Source organism: Monodon monoceros, unplaced genomic scaffold (genome assembly GCF_005190385.1).
Source record: "Monodon monoceros isolate NGI ecotype Baffin Bay Population unplaced genomic scaffold, NGI_Narwhal_1 Super_Scaffold_4, whole genome shotgun sequence".
NCBI lineage: Eukaryota > Metazoa > Chordata > Mammalia > Artiodactyla > Monodontidae > Monodon > Monodon monoceros.
This window is the reverse complement of record NW_021703781.1, coordinates 2,676,944-2,694,185: the sequence shown is the minus strand read 5'-3', so window position 1 is coordinate 2,694,185 and position 17,242 is coordinate 2,676,944. Positions and strand designations below refer to the sequence as shown.

Genomic DNA, 17,242 nt, shown 5'->3' with positions numbered 1-17,242 from the left:
GAGGGAGGGAGGGAGGGAGAGAGGGAGGGAGAGAGGGAGGGAGGGAGAGAGGGAGGGAGGGAGGGAGGGAGGAGACTCCGCCTACAAGGTCCGATCTGCTGAAGCAGGCATGACCTCCAGAGGTGTTCACTGCCCCAGCAAACCCCACCATGTACCTGGCTTGGCTCCTGTCCTGGCACTGAGCTCCCGGGAGCCCCCTTTGGAGAGCCAGCCCTGCCTTCAAAGACTCAGCCCCAGGGCCTGCAGTTTCTTCCACCCAGGGCTCCCTTCCCCTCACTCAGGCAGTGTGTCCCTCGCACCAGAATATTCTTTGAAGCTGGCCAACTGCAACTGGCCACAAGTTTTCAACAACTGTAAGCATGAGCTCGGGCAACCAGGCTTTGTGGAGGATTCCACCTGCAGGGCCTCAGCTAACAAAGGAGTTGAGATCATTGACAGCCCAGTGTAGAGCCTAATTTTATGAGGCCAGCAGGATTCCAGAGAGTGACAACCGCCTGCTTTCTCATCAGGTTGTTCAATTCAAATATACGATCAAGTATCAATTTTCCCAGCAGTCCAGAAGACGGTGACTGTAGGCACACATTGTCAGCGAGTGTGTGCTCTGTAAAGACCATGGTCCTGCACACAGGACGGTGGGGAGGCACCCAAATGGGGTTCGTTCCCTGGTGAGTCGTGGCAGAGACCCAGGGAGGGGGCACAACTAATGGCAAATGTGAGATGTGAACGTGAAATGACACGTTCCTCCAGTTTCACCAAGGTTTTACTTTCTTTTAATATTCAGAACACCCAGGAATCTGGCCAGAAAAGTGCTCTAAAACCTCCTGTCATAGCGTTAAAACTGGAAAAAAATTCCTGGAGCCCTTTCGTGAAAGAATCTTATTAGGGTTAGAGGGGAAAGTGGGAGAGGGGAGGGGAGAGAGGAGAGATGAACCAGGGAGAGAAGGGGTGGGGAACTCTTCTCTGTTGATCTAGGTCAGCCTTGGGGTAAAATGTTGAATAAATCTACACTTTAATTTTTAATGCATATATCACAGGCCAAGTTATTAGGTTGTTTTAAATGAAAAGAGCAAATTCTAACATTCATTATGATCTTGCTTTGGCAAAAACAGTTACTGGAATATATACATATATTTGTTTGATTCTAATGAATCGATATTGTAAGATATGGATTCTAAATACAAAATTAAATATCATATATGACATATATAATATATAGTACATACAGTAGCTATATCTTATATATGACATACATAGTGTGGGCTATATATATAGTAATTATATATTAGATTGTATATTCTAACTATAGCCATGAAATTAGAATAAAAATAGAACTAATTCTTTCCGTTCTCCTATATTTTAAACAACTTCTGTAAAAATTCTACATCATTTTGTAATCATATTCAGGAGTTGTTAAATCTTTAAAGAGTCTGGGTGGTTCAGTGGGAAGCCCGCCCGGTATTTACTGCTCCCACTTGAAGTGTGGTCCCAAATCACCCCTCAGAGTAAGGCCCCTATTGAGGCTATGAGGATGGACGGACCTCTTTCTGTTCACTGCCAGCACCGTGAGGAGAAGGGGTCAGGTGCACCTTCCACTCTTCAAATGCTTGCAAAGGGGTCTTCCTCTCATCTTCAGAGTGGGGCCTCGGGGGGATGGCCAGAGCTGTTATACAAGCACTTCCCCCTAAGTCATCCATCTGTCTCTCATCTTCTGCCAACAGGCTGCCCCTGGCCTCCTGGAGCTGCAGGCTCTGGATAAGCAACCGACAAGCTTCCAGGTCAGCTTCCCACACTTTTCCAAGCAGTGGACACTTGCAGCTAAGGCGGAGAAGAAACAAAGGCATAAAAATTAATTCAGTGATGTTTCATCATACCAAACCAATAGCTTGTCTACCTGGCTAAAAGTTAGAGTTAACAAGTTAAGTTTACATAGCGATGGATTATTTCAACCAGAAGATTCAGAGGGGCCAAATCTGTTTACCGTGAAATAAGTATAGTCCTTCTTAGCTACTTGGTCTGTAAGGCTATCCAAGATCCTAAATATTTTTCCAGACTCAGTGGCCCAATACAACACCCCCACTCATGTCTGTGCTCTAGTCCTGCTGCCTTAATTTGAGTCCCCAGACCTGCCCAACTCCCCCAGGGTAAGTACTTTTTCATGTGCTATTTCATCTGCCTAGATTGTCCCTCCTCCACCGTTTTCCCTTACTAAACCACACTCACCCAGGTAACACAAATGAGTGAAGCAGTGCAGGGGTAATATAAACCATAACAACTGATATTCAGCCTCAGTGGCAGAAAGCAATAGAGAGAAGTGAACTCTTGCTAGTAGAAAGGACATATCCCTGCACAGAGAGTCCTTCCTCAGCTCAGGGCAACTAAAGCTATGAGGAATGTAAACTCAATGTTCACAAACAATTCTGACTTTCATGGAAAGCCAAAAACCTGAAATTTTAAATGAAAGTATGTATTTTTCATCCATTCATTCAGCTTCAGGCTGGATGTTTTCTATACACCTATCTTCCATTTAATAATCCTTCCTTCTACTGTGTCTAATCTGCTATCCAATTTATCTCTGTGTTCTAAATTTTAGTTGATGTATTTTTCAGTTCTATAATTTCTATTTGATTTTTAAAATATATTTCAGTTCTCTGCTGAAATTATCTATCATGTCCTCTATCTTCCTCAACATATGAATCATCATTATTTTAAAGCCTGTATCTATAAATGATGAAGCCAGAAGTAAAAAAGAAAGAATGAGACAGAAGCAATATTAAAAGAGCTAGTGTTGAGAATTTTCAAATAATTGACAAGAGACATCAAATTACACATTCGGGTAGCACTACAATCTCAAAGCAGGGAAAATCAAACTAAACAACACACCTAGGTTCATCTTAGTGAAACTGCTGGACAACAAAGACAGATCGCAACTCTTGAAAACAGCTAGTGGGAAAAAAAGACATTCACTTCAAGGAAGTATATCGGTGACAGAAATGGTGGATGCCAGGAGGTAATAAAGCAACATGTTAAAAATCGTGGAAAAAAACCTAACAATCTATAAATTACACAATTATTTTTAATTTCCTTCAAAAATAAAAGTAAAAGAAAGATATCTTCAAATAAATAAAACTGAAAGAATTCCTTGGCAGTATATCCATAATAAAGGAAATGATCCCAGCTGGAAGCAAGGACATGCATAAAGGAATGAAAAACAATGGGAAGAGTAAATGTGTGGGTAAATTTAAGTGGCTGTTGATATAAAAAACAGTAATAATAATTTCTTTTGTGATCTAAAGTATATGAAGAATTAAAAGCCAGCACAAAGAGAAGGAGGGAGTGAAAGGAATTAAAATAGTTTCAGTTCCTTGTGTTGTCCAGAAAGTAGTAAAGTGCTCATTTGTATTAAACTTTAAAAAGTCATGGATTCGGGCTTCCCTGGTGGCGCAGTGGTTGAGAGTCTGCCTGCTAATGCAGGGGATACGGGTTCGTGCCCTGGTCCGGGAAGATCCCACATGCTGCAGAGCGGCTGGGCCCGTGAGCCGTGGCCACTGAGCCTGCGTGTCTGGAGCCTGTGCTCCGCAACGGGAGAGGCCACAACAGTGAGAGGCCTGCGTACTCCCCGCCCAAAAAAAGTCATGGATTCATATTGAACCCCTTATGGTAGTCATAAAACAGAGAAATTAAAAGAATGTATAACTAACAAGCTTGGGAGAAATGTTTTTAAATTAAAAAATACTTAAGTATTGGTTTAGTCAAAGCAATAAAGAAGACAGGAATGAATGTGGTACAGATAGGGAAAATGGCAAAATAGAACTATTTCTTCCCTAATATGTTAGGAATTACATTAAATATAAATAGATAAATACTGTATTTAAAAGTCAAAGATTTTAGACTAGAATAAAAAATTCAAAATCTAATTACATGTTGCTTACAAGAGACATACATAAATATAAGGATACAAACAGGTTGCAGACAAAAGGATGGAAATATGTCATGAAAGCATTAGTGATAAAGTGTAGTGGGGAAAGGACAGTCTTCTAAACATATGCACTACGTCAGCTGGATATCACTATAGGAAAAAGAACCAAATTCATGATTACTGGCTCATACCATGCAAACATCAATTTCAGGTGGATTGTAGATCAAAGTGTGAAAAATAAAGGAATAAAACTTCTAGAAAATAATTCAGGCATACCTTGCTTCATTTTATTGCACTTCACAAATAGTGAATTTTTCTCTTTGCAATTTGAAGGTTTGTGGCAACCCTGCATCAAGTAAGTCCATCAGCACCATCATTTTAACAGCATTTTCTTATTCCATGTCTCTGTGTCACATTTTAGTAATTCTTGCAATATTTCAAACCCTCCACCAGCAAAAAGAGTTTCAGCAAACTCGCTGAAGTCTCAGATGATGGTTAGCATTTTTAGCAATAAAGTATTTTTTAATGAAGGTATGTATATACATTGTTTTTTAGACATAATGCTATTGCACACTTAATAGACTACAGTATAGTGTAAAAACTGAGAAAACAAAATATTCATGTGACTTGCCTATTGCAATATTTGCTTTATTGCCATGGTCTGGAACCAAACCTGCAATATCTCTGAGGTATGCCTGTGTAGGATAATATCTTTATGACTTTATAGTAAACAAAGATCTCTCAAACAGGATATAAAAAGTACTAACTATAAAGAAAACAAATGATAAATTTGACTATTAATATGAAGAACTTATATTCATAAAAAAAAAACCATTGAGAAAATGAAATGGTAAGCCGCAAAGTGGGAGAAGCTATTTGTAATACATATAACCAGCAAAGGACTGCTTCTGGAATATAAACAGGAATCCTACAGAACAATAAGAAAGAGACAGACAACCCAATTTTTTAAAGGGCAAAGACCTGAACAGACACTTCACAAAAGAGGGCATCTAAATGGTCAATAAATACCTTATGAAAAGATGCACCATGCCATCAACCAACAGGAAAATGCACATTAAACTACAGTGTGATGTATTGCACATCATCAAGATGGCTAAAATCTAAAAGCCTGACAATACCAAGTGTCAGAGAAGGTAAAGAAGGATTAGTCCTCTCCTATACTGCTGATGGGACTGCACAGGAACACAGTGTCTTTGAAATCTCTATGACAGATGTACTAACGTTAAAAATATGTCGATCACATGACCCAGCACCACGACTCCTAGGTTTATACTCATGAAACGCACATATTCTCAATGTTCGCAGTAGTCATGTTCTGTAGTCACCATGAGCACTGAATGGGCAGATACTGAACCACTGCTCTCAGGGGAAATGGAGGGTTAGCTTCCCGTGAGCCTTTGGTTACAACATTATCATTAACTGATCAATATATAACCTTGTTTTATGTGTGTTCCTGTTTAAAAGCACCTTATTTAATAAATATTGTTGATTCACTAACACTGGACTCATGGTCAGAGCACTGTTAACTCAGGCCTGAACAAAGCTTACGAAACACACAGGTTCTCCATACGACACATCACAGCCTTCCTGCCCTCAGGAACACCAGACAGCGCTTCAGCACTGTGCTGGGGAGGGGGCCGTTTGAACAGCAAAATCACCAAGAAAAAAACACAAAGATGTGAAAAACATGGCATTAACTAGACAGCAAAAAGGGCACTTGTCTACAGTATGGAAACTTTAATGAGGAAACAGAGCACTGCCTTGTTCGACCTCAGCTGGGATCGTGCACATCAGGTGACTCAAATTTTTGGCCCCTCTGGGCACGTCCATGAATGACAGGGAAAACTCTGCAGGTACTGATTTGGGAGTTACAAACAAATTTTAGTAAGTAGACAAACTCGCAAACACAAAATCCACAAATAATGAAGATCAACTGTATATATGTATGATTGGACAACATTATTTGTAACAGCCAGAACCTGGGAGGGAAAACAAGTGGCCATAAATAGAAGAGTGGATAAATTGTGGAATGTCCATTCATTGGAATTTTTGCAAAGAAGATGAACAAATTAGTACAATCTGCAACAATATGGCTGAATCTCAAAAACATAAGGTTAGACAAAGAGGAGGCACGATGATTCCATTTATTTTATGTTTTTAAATATGCAAAACTAATTCATGGTGTTAGACATCAGGATAGTGGCTTCCCTGGGGCGAAGAGCGGTAATGACAGGAAGAGGGGGCTGCTGGCATAACTAGAAGTGCTTTATTTTTCTATGGCGGTAGTGATGAGTATGGTCATTTTGTGAAAATTCACCAAGCAGTATATTCACAATGTGTGCACTTTCTGATCGTGTTATACGCCAATCTAAAATTTAAAAAAGAGGGGAATTCCCTGGAGGTCCAGTGGTCAGGGATCCGCACTTCCACTTAGGGGGCACGGGTTCAATCCCTGGTCGGGGAACTAAGATCCCACATGACGCGCAGCGCAGCCAAAAACAAACAAACAAAAAAACCCAACAATAATAACAGCAAAAAAACTCCTAAAGTAATAAAAAAGAGAGAAAGAGAACACAGATATCTGAGCCATGTCCTGGAGCAAGAGAGCAGGAATGGGGTCTGGTACACATGAGAAGAGACCATCCTTATTAGAAAAACTGAACTCTATTGTCCAGTTTCCTAATTGTAGCCAACCTGATATGTGACAAGTGGCATCTTGTTTGAAGTTGTGTTTCTCCACTGCAATCGCTTCACAGCCACTCAGATCTCGTCCTGTAAATTGTCTTTACCTATCCATTGCCAGTTTATTCCTGCCTTGGGTTCCCCATCCTTTTCCTAAGGCTTTCGTTGAAGAAGGCATTTTATTACCAGTTCAATATCTTTAATTTTTAGTCTACTGATTTTCTGTTTCTTCTTGTATCCAGTTTAACAATTTATATCTGTTATAGAAATCAATCCATTTTCTCACGGGTTTCATATGTATTGTAATGTTTGTTCATAAATTTTAAAAAAATTTTTTAATTAATTAATTAATTACTTTTTGGCTGTGTTGGGTCTTCGTTGCTGCATGCGGGCTTTCTCTAGTTGCGGCGAGCGGGGGCTACTCTTCGTTGTGGTGCACGTACTTCACATTGCGGTGGCTTCTCTTGTTGCAGAGCACGGGCTCTAGGTGCGCGGGCTTCAGTAGTTGTGGCAGGTGGGCTCAATAGTTGTGGCTCGTGGGCTCTACAGCACAGGCTCAGTAGTTGTGGTGCTCGGGCTTAGCTGCTACGCGGCATGCGGGATCTTCCCAGACCAGGGCTCGAACCCGTGTCCCCTGCACTGGCAGGCAGATTCTTAACCACTGCACCACCAGGGAAGCCCTAAAAATTATTCTTAAAATCACTTGTCTCCATAGACATTTCTCCTTTTCATTCTGTACTTTATTTAAATATTTATTTACCGCTTTTCTGATTTATCTTGTTCAGTCTTATCAGAGGCTTGCTAGCTTATTATCTTTTCAAAGAACAACCTTTTGCTTTGTTAATCTTTGTTATTGATTTTTGTTCTCTCTTTCCTTGATTTCTGATCTTATCTTTATATTTACTTTTTTGTCATTCTTCAGATTTATTATCTTTTTATTAGCTTCTGCTGTTAAATGCTTGCTAGTTTTCTTTCTTTGATTTTCCTCTCTTACTACTTAATTTTTAGCGAATGTATTTAAAGCTCTAAATTTTCATCTGAATAATACTTTAATCATCTCCAATATTTTTGTCTTTTATTACAATTTTTTTGGTTTTAAAAGTATTAAAATATTTTAAATATACAGAAAAATATGGAAAACAATTTAACAAACACTTGTACACCTACCATCAAACTTATTCATTTTCATATTTTTCTGTAATTGAATTCCAGAATTGGCAACATTATTGTCCCCCAAATTTTACATATAGTGCTAGTTTGTCTGACATTGTAATTGTTACCCCAATATTCTTTTAGTTCCACTTTTCCTGGCTTATATTTTTACCACACTTTATGTTCAACTTTATTTTTACTTTTTTTTTTCAGAAATGAATGCAATACAAAACATTTGGCTGAATTTTATAAAAATCCATTCTGGAGTTTAATCTTTGGGATTACTGGCTTTAACCCAGGTGTTGTAATTACTGTTTAATTGTTGCTGTTTTTGTGATATATTACAACTAAGATTTCTAATTTTAAAAAGTTGTATATGTCTTTGTTTCTTTTTTCCTACCTTCCTTTTTCTTTTTATTAATTCACATAAAATTGTGAGAAAGAATACAGAGATCCATGTACCTTTACCCAGTTTCCCACAATGGTAACATCTTGTAAAAATATAGTACAATATCACAACCAGGGAATTGGCATTGGTGCAATCCACTGATCTTATTCAGTTGTCCTCTCGTGTGTGTGTGCATGTGTATGTCTATAGTTCTGTATAATTTTATCCCTTGTGTAACCTCATGTATCCACTGCCACATTCAAGGTACAGAACAACGCCACCACCACGAGCATCCCTATACGCCATGTTATAACCACATCACTACTTCCCACCCTGACCCCCATCCCTAGTGTCTGGAAACCACTACATCCGTTCTCCATTTCTAAAATTTTTCCATTTCAAAAATGTTACATAAATAGAATCATAACTAATGCACCTTTTGGAATTGGCTTTTTTCATTCTACACATGTCCCTGGAGATTCACATACCAATAGTTTATTCATTTCTATTGCTGAGCAGTGTGCCATGCTCTGTCTGGACCACAGTTTATTCAACCATTCACCCACTGAAGGACATCTGTGATGTTCCCAGCTTGGGAATATTATACATAAAGTTGCTATGAACATTTGTGTACAGGCTTTTACGTGAAATTAAATTTTCATTTGTCGTCAAAGGGACTTGCAGTAGATCAGGGGAGGAATGAGGCTACCTGGGCTGCACCTTAGCAAACGTTCACCACCCCCTCATTCTATCCTCAACCCATCTGCAAGGTGATACATTTGTATGTATCTCGAGGCCATATTTTAGTTCTAAATTTTTACTAAGATACATTTTTGTTTTATTGTAAGCTATTTCCTCAACAGTAAAATTTACTAAAGTTTTTTTTACGTACTCTCTCACATACTCACACTGCCCTCCTGAACTTATTTTTCATTTAAAACGTTTTTGTTTTTTAGTGGTTTGAGAGACGGCCTATTTATTTATTTATGGCCAGGTTGGGTCTTCGTTGCTGTGCACAGGCTTTCTCTAGTTGCAGCGAGCGGGGTCTACTCTTCGTTGTGGTGCACAGGCTTCTCCTTGAGGTGGCTTCTCTTCTTGTGGAGCACGGTCTCCAGGTGCATGGGCTTCAGTAGTTGTGGCACGCCGGCTCAGAAGTTGTGGCGCACGGGCTTAGCTGCTCCGTGGCATGTGGGATCTTCCCCGACCAGGGCTTGAACCCGTGTCCCCTGCACTGGCAGGCGGATTCTTAACCACTGTACCACCAGGGAAGCCCTGTAAATCTTTTAAGAACTTACAGGTCTGAGAACATCTTTATTTCACACTCAAACTCTAAATAATGGTTTGGCTTAATGTTCTGCCTTCTCGCCTTCTATGTTGTTATTGAAAAGTCTGAGATCTAATTCTTATCCCTTTCTAGATGATCTGCCCTTAGAAATTTCTTTTATCTTTGTTATATATAAAGTTTAATTACAACCTATTGACCACCCCACCCTTTTCTATTCTGTTAGAGTTATTAAGCCCATCGGTAAAAGGTCTTATAGCTTTTCCTTTTTTCTGGGCAACTTTCAGTCATTAGTCCTTCAAATATTTCCTCTCTTGCCTCTATTAATTGTTTTCTTTTCTTCTGGCATTTTTTTTCATATGAACTTTGATCAAATAACCCTATTCTGTACGTTACTTAACTTTTGTTTTTTTTTTCCTTCTCTCTGTTTCTCAGGCCCTCAGAGTTTTTGAATGGTCGTCTGGCTCACTAGTTAGTTCTTCAACAAAATCCACCTAGCTGTTCAACCCATTTACTGAGACTTTTTTCAATTTTTACATTCTGCCTTCTCTGAATTTCCATTTGGGTTTCTTTGTGACTTCCTGTCTTACTTCCTGTCTCCAATATCCTCCCTTATTTTATTTATTTATTTATTTTTTGCGGTATGCGGGCCTCTCACTGTTGTGGCCTCTCCCGTTGCGGAGCACAGGCTCTGGACACGCAGGCTCAGTGGCCATGGCTCACGGGCCTAGCGGCATGTGGGATCTTCCCAGACCGGGGCACAAACCCGTGTCCCCTGCATCGGCAGGCGGACTCCCAACCACTGCGCTACCAGGGAAGCCCTATCCTCCCTTATCTTTGGGAAATACGTGATACATCTATTGAACATCTTGTGTCTAATTACACTTCACCAGGTAACGGTCCTTCCATTGTTGTTGTTCCTTTATAGCAGTTGCCCTCCTAAGAAGTCTTGTGTATTTTCCATGAGTTCATGTTTCCTTGCATATTAACCACTTTGGCTGGTGATGGGTCTTTGGAGAAGGGGATAATGCCAAGGCCCTAACTTGTGCCCAACCTAGTAGGTTTATGTGGTGGGAGGGTGGGACATTGTCTCAGGGAAAAGAACCTCTGATGGAATAATCTGTACGTCTGTGCTTGAAGAAAAACATAGATTCCCTCAGTTGTAATTATCTACCTCTCATGGAACTGGGAGGCCTGGAGGAATGCTCGAGATTCAAGCCCTCCCATGGTGGCTCCTCTGAGGCTGGTCTTCTGGTCCTACCTCCCCTGATTCACTGGCCAGCAGGCGCTTGTGTCTTTCCAGAAGCAACGCAGTGGGCACTGGCCTTCCCAGGCAATGTGGGAGAAAGAAAGGGGCGTGCCCGATAAACCTCTCTTCCACTTTATCATCTGTTTCTTCCCCACATGGAGACCAAATCACTTTCAGTTGCCCTGGGGGTTCTCGGATAGTTTTTATTACTAACTTGTCAGACCCATCAGCATCTCTCTGATTTCTCATGGTGTGTGCAGGGCTGGATTGAAGGGAAAGAGCCAGCAGCCGACCTCTCATAAATTTCCTAAGGGAAAAGAGTTTGCTCATTTTGTAGATCATTTTCTACATTATAGTGATTTGAATACTGTAACTTTGTGTTCATTTTCTTTTTGATGAGATATAGTATGTGTGGTCTTTGAGTGAAAGTGAAAGATATTTATCCTGAAATATCTCTTAGAATGCATATGTCAAAGTTTGGAAACCAGTTTTAGAGACACATACTGAATGGTGAGTAAATCACTGTAGATATAAAATTGCAGTGCTTCATTATAGCACATGTAATAATTTCATGAAGCTTTAGATTTTTAAAATATCTTCTTACTGAATCCATTTGTAATAAAGAGAGTAGTGGCTAATTTCAGAGTCTTGCAATGTTTTGCTATTCCTGTACAGAAGAAGAATTAGGTCTTTAGTAATAATCCCTTAAATGAATGACTTACAGCTATGTGAGCTATGTGAGATCTTTGGTGATGTTTTCACAACTAATAATGAGGCAATTTGAAGATACAATTTCAGTGTTTGGGAGAAAGTTCTTGAATAGAGAATTGAGATTCATCATTTCTGTTATTCCTCCCAGTTAAAAGTTAAATGAGGTCCAAGAGAGATCATCTGATTGTGGCTTGAATCCTCAAGGAACTGAGGCATGAGTGTGTTATTTACAGAGAATGATGTTAATAGAGGGGGTAGGCAGGAAATTTGTGGGCAAGCTTCTACCCATTTTAGAAATGGAAATACTGAATTCTAACACAGACACCTACAATTTCAGTTCTTCTTACCAAACTCTCTTTCCTGACTTATTAATATTTTCACTTAAAGAGTATTAGCATTTGGGTACTTCCCTGGTGGTGCAGTGGTTAAGAATCCGCCTGCCAATGCAGGGGACACGGGTTCAAGCCCTGGTCCGGGAAGATCCCACGTGGCACGGAGCAACTAAGCCTGTATGCCACAACTACTGTGCGTGCGCTCTAGAGCCCGCGAGCCACAACTACTGAGCCCTCGTGCCACAACTACTGAAGCCTGTGCGCCTAGAGCCCGTGCTCTGCCACAAGAGAAGCCACCGCAATAAGAAGCCCGCGCACCGCAACGAAGAGTAGCCCCCGCTCGCCATAGCTAGAGAAAGCCCATGCGCAGCAACGAAGACCCAATGCAGCCAAATTAATTAATTAATTACTTAATTAAAAAAAAAGAGTATTAGCATTTTACCTCATTCTTTATAAACTTTGAAAATAACCAGGTCTTTTTCTATAACTACGATGGAGGAAACTATCAAACCGATATGTGAATGCCCAATGGTACTAAACTTTCAACTGCCAATTGCTTAAGCACTGCTGGTTCTCATGTGTCTAAAATCTTTCCATTCCTTGGGCAACAAAGACTTAATCTCCAATTTCTAAAAACTGTTTTTCTTAGAAATATTTAAATTTTATTCCTTTGTCTTTTATTTTCCAAGAAAGAAGATTAACACAATTCTCCCCTGAACAAAGACTTTTGGATATTTTAGCCTGCTTCCCAGAATGCCATCTGATAGTATGACAAGAGGAAATGTAGTATATGAAAAAGTGTTTGTCTAGGAAACTGTAGTGGACACTGTTGTTTTCTGAGCCAATGCCCCTTCTTCTTTTTACCCTTCCTAACAGAACTAGGGGAGAATTCAGGTAACCAACCCTCCCTCCTTGGGACTTACTGGATAGTAACCCCACCCTAGCTCCTCAGCTAGACTGTGATTTGATGAAAATAGTTGACCTATGATATTCTACTGGACAAGCCTTTATGGTCCAGGGGTTGGCAATCCCAGATAGCTGAACTTAGCTCAATCAGACCACGTTCTGTGGCCCATGCTGGGGTGCTGGTGGGCGGGGAATAGTTTTTACTTTCTCTCCCCAAACAGCAATGAACAAAGAAACCACTGTATCTATCTTGTGACCCTAATGGAAGCAGCCTACAAGCAAAGCTGATGCATTGTGAATGGAAATGGCTGAAAAAAAGAAATGGAAAGAATCTGGGTGTTTGAGGACAAGTCTTAGTTGCTGAAGCAACCAATGCAGATGTCCATTCCTGCTTTTGTTTAAGCCATTTAGAGCTGGTGTGCCTATTAGTTGTGGCTGAACAGAGCTGATTCAGCCAAAATCAGATGACTTTGATGGGAGTTTAGCCTCTGCTACAAAGTTGGTGACCTTTGAGAAGTACTTTCTCTCCGTTTGAGTTTCTATGTTTGTAAAATAATATCTCATGTCTATCTCAGAGGATGGAGTATAAAAAGGAAGATATAAAATGATATATACAGTATATAAAAGAGCGACAGTAGTAGAAAAAGTATATAAGTTCTCAAATCTTGAATAGTAGTAGGCACTAATAAAATGAAAATCAGTCTTAAATGTGCATGTATGGTGGCCAAGGTTTGACCACTGTGGGCCATATTTATTTATTATTCTATTATTATGTAAGAAATATAGATTGGGTGAGACCAGCAATTAATTCCATCCAAGAGTAAACGTTCCAACAATAATAAAATATATTTTGCAGAAGGGTAGTGCAGTCCCTCACCCCCATCATCACCCCCATCATCTCCACCATCCCCATCATCCCCATCACTACCATTATCATCACTACTGTTAATTAACAGTGATTGGTCAGGAGCTGTCCTTAACAGTTGTTAATCCTCAAAATAACCTTATGAAGTAGATAGTATTGCAACACTGTGGCAGCTTAAAATCACAATTCAAATTCTTTGACATTCCCACAATTGAGAGGTGGAGTCTCAGTCCTCTCCTCTTGATTCTGAGCTACGCTTAGTGACTTTCTTGTAAGCAACGGATTCTAGAAAAGGTCATGCAGCTTCCACCAACTCTTCTGGGACACCTGCCCTGAGGGAAGCCAGCTGCCGGTCACGAATTCCATCTATCCTGAGATCCATGCTGAGGGGGCTACATGCAGTTGCTCGGTCAGTGGCACCAGCTACAATCTCAGCTGACGGCCACTCTCAGCTACCAGTCATGTGAGTGAGGCGTCTTCCCGTCCAGCTGAGCTGCCATGACTGCAACCTCAGTTTCATGACCACAACCCCTAGTGAGAACTGCCCAGCCATGCCCCTCCCAAGTGATGACCTACAAAATTGTAAGCAAAGTAAAACGATTGTGCTGGGACAGACCTCCATTTTACAGGGCAGAAAATTCAGGCATCCTCAAAAGCCAAAGATATATTCTGACCATGAGTCTGCTCAGTTCCCTTTCCTTTGTGGATAAGCCAATCAGCCACGAATTTTAGAAAGCTTTTCCAACTTTGCAGCCTGTTTAAAACTCTAAGCAACAAGTTACCTTTTTTCCCCCCTACATCACTCAGTTGTAAACACCCAGATAAAGAAGGAAAGAGGGCTTCCCTAGTGGCGCAGTGGTTGAGAATCTGCCTGCCAATGCAGGGGACACAGGTTTGAGCCTGGTCTGGGAAGATCCCACATGCCGCGGAGCAACTAGGCCCGTGAGCCACAACTACTGAGCCTGCGCGTCTGGAGCCTGTGCTCCCCAACAAGAGAGGCCGCAATAGTGAGAGGCCCGCGCACCGCGATGAAGAGTGGCCCCTGCTTGCCACAACTGGAGAAAGCCCTCACACAGAAACGAAGACCCAACACAGCCATAAATAAATAAATACATATTTAAACAAAAAAAAAAAAAGAAGGAAAGAGAATACTATTAGAAACAACTAGGTATATAATTATCTGGAACAACTGAACACTCCGTTTTAGAACATGAAGTCAAAGTCATCAGGTATCTCCATCAACCCAGCTCCTCCTCTTAATTTCTCTATTTATATTCATGGTCTCTTATTCCTGCCTTATCCTGGCTTATGTGCTGCTCTTGCACCATTAGAATTCAATCCTTTGAGAGCAGCAGTCCTGTCTACCATGGTGACTGCTCTGTTCCCAGTGCCCAGCACATTGACAGGTACTAGGACTCAACACGTGCTAAGAGTAAGTTGACTGTGTACATGTCAATCTCAACTGACATGTACACAGTGCTATATTTAAAATGGATAACCAACAAGGACCTACTGTATAGCACAGGGAACTCTGCTCAATGTTATGTAACAACTTAAATGGGAAAAGAATTTGAAAAAGAATAGATTCATGTATATGTATAACTGAACCACTTTGCTGTGCAGCTGAAACTGTCACAACATTGTTAATCAACTATACTCCATTATAAAATAAAAAGTTAAAAAAAGTAAATCGATTAATACAACATTGTAAATCAACTATGCTTCAATTTTTTTTAAAAAAAAGAGTGAATTGAATGAAGGTCAGAAATCATGGTCATTTTCAACATTTTTCTTTCCCTCCATCGATCATAAATGGAGAACATTGTTCAGGTCTATTCTTCCCCTTGTTGACTCTACCCCAAATTAAGCAATTCATTTCTTCACCCCTGCAGTTAATGATGAGGCTTTCTGCCTTCAGACATTTCACTCTTCCAATCTATCCCGTCCATTATTGCTCTAAAAACGTTAGTGGCTTTCACTGCTTGCCAGATGGAAAGCCAAGTCCCTCAAGGCCTTTCACCAGTCGACCTCAGCTCTGCTCCGGATGCCTCCCTACGGCTCTCCTGTGTGGTGCTAGATGACACCCAAGTGGACCACTTGCTCTTCCCAGGACAAACGGACAAGTTTCTAATTTCAGACTACTACTTCCCTGAATTTTCTTTTCCAAAATCCCCACCCATTAAAAAGCCAACCAATTCATCAAGGCCCATCTCAAATGTCACTTTAGTAAAGAACTCTTCCCTGATCCCCACACCATATATAGTCTCCATTCTCTGAACTCCTATGGCATTTTATAGTACTTTTAAGACAGTTATTATATTCCTCCTTGATGTCTGCGCTTTATGTACGTATACCTTCTACTGTAGGTACTTAATGAGGTTTGAGAATAGGTCATACTCATTTTTTTTTAATCCTATGAATCATATGGTTTAGCAAGGTATTAACCATGATAGAACTCAGTAAGTATTTAATTAACTGAATGAACTTTCAGGGAAGTTACACTTAAAGGACTCCTCCAATTTGAAGCAGATAAAACAATTAAGTTAAAACAATATCCATCCTAATAAAGGTTAATAGGGGAAAAGCTTTCCTGATAAGTGATCCCAGTAGACTGACTACATTAAAAATTAAAGTCAGAGTAAAATCTCAATATGCCACTCAACTGTGCTTCTGCTGCATTGTTTTCTAAGCTGTGCAACGACTAAATGGAAATTTTAAATCATTTGACTACAATTTTAAACTGGGGAAGACACAAAAACCTGGAAGTCAAAAAGGAAAAAAAGTGACAGATCTGGATACATATAAATTGCAACTTCTACACAGTAAAAAATGCCATAAATGAAAATCAAACTACAAATGACCTATTAGGAAAAACTATTTCTAATATATAGCATAGTCCCAGAGTCAAATTCCTTAACTTTCAAGGAAAATCAATAAGAAGAAAAACAAACATCCCAAGAGAAAATAGGCAGAAGAGGCAGAAGAAATACAAACGGCCAAAAAATATATAAAAACATTATCAGCCTCATCCAAGGTAAAGATGCGCAAATAAATCATTACCCTTTTTTAGGAAAGTCATTTGGCAATGCTTGTTAAGATTAAAAAAGCACATGGTCTTTGAGCTAGCTATTCCACTTTGAAGCATGTACCCTACAGATATATTCAGACAAGAAAAAAGAGCTGTGTGAAAAAGTACAGTAATTGCATCGCAAGAAACAACTGGAAACAACCAAAGGGAGAAAACAAATCAACCAAAGTTATGGTTACACACCGTGCAACCATTCACAATAGAAGGCTAAGCTAAGCCTCTTAAAATGGAAAGGCTTCCAAGAAAAATTAAACCAAACTAGGTGAAGCACAGAACAAACAGTATTCTGTTAAGATCTCATTTGAGTTTTTAAAAATAACAAAAGGGCAGGCATATACATCCATATATGCCTATGAATGAGTGAAATATTTCTGGAAGGATATACTTGAAACCGTTCCCTCAGCTGGGGGAGGAACAGGGGATTTTCTTTATATTTTACCTTTTTCTTTCTTTCTTTCTTTCTTTCTTTCTTTCTTTTCTTTCTTTCTTTCTTTCTTTCTTTCTTTCTTTCTTTCTTTCTTCCTTCCTTTCTTTCCTTTCTTTCTTTCTTTTTTCCTCCTTCTTTCTTTTTCTTTCTTTCTTTCTTCCTTTCTTTCTCTTTTGTTCCTTCCTTCCTTCTTTCTTTCTTTCTTTCTTCCTTTTCTTTCTTT

The 17,242-nt window shown here is 39.9% G+C and overlaps 1 protein-coding gene across 1 annotated transcript in view; it reads right to left on the bottom strand.

The window, feature by feature from the left end:
- Positions 1–17,242, bottom strand: part of DISC1 (DISC1 scaffold protein) — a 355,475-nt gene that overhangs the window by 34,321 nt on the left and 303,912 nt on the right. The window contains exon 11 of the mRNA XM_029245025.1: positions 1,539–1,815. Within this exon, the coding sequence (XP_029100858.1) occupies positions 1,539–1,815 (277 nt within the window). The remainder of the gene's footprint in view (positions 1–1,538; positions 1,816–17,242) is intronic.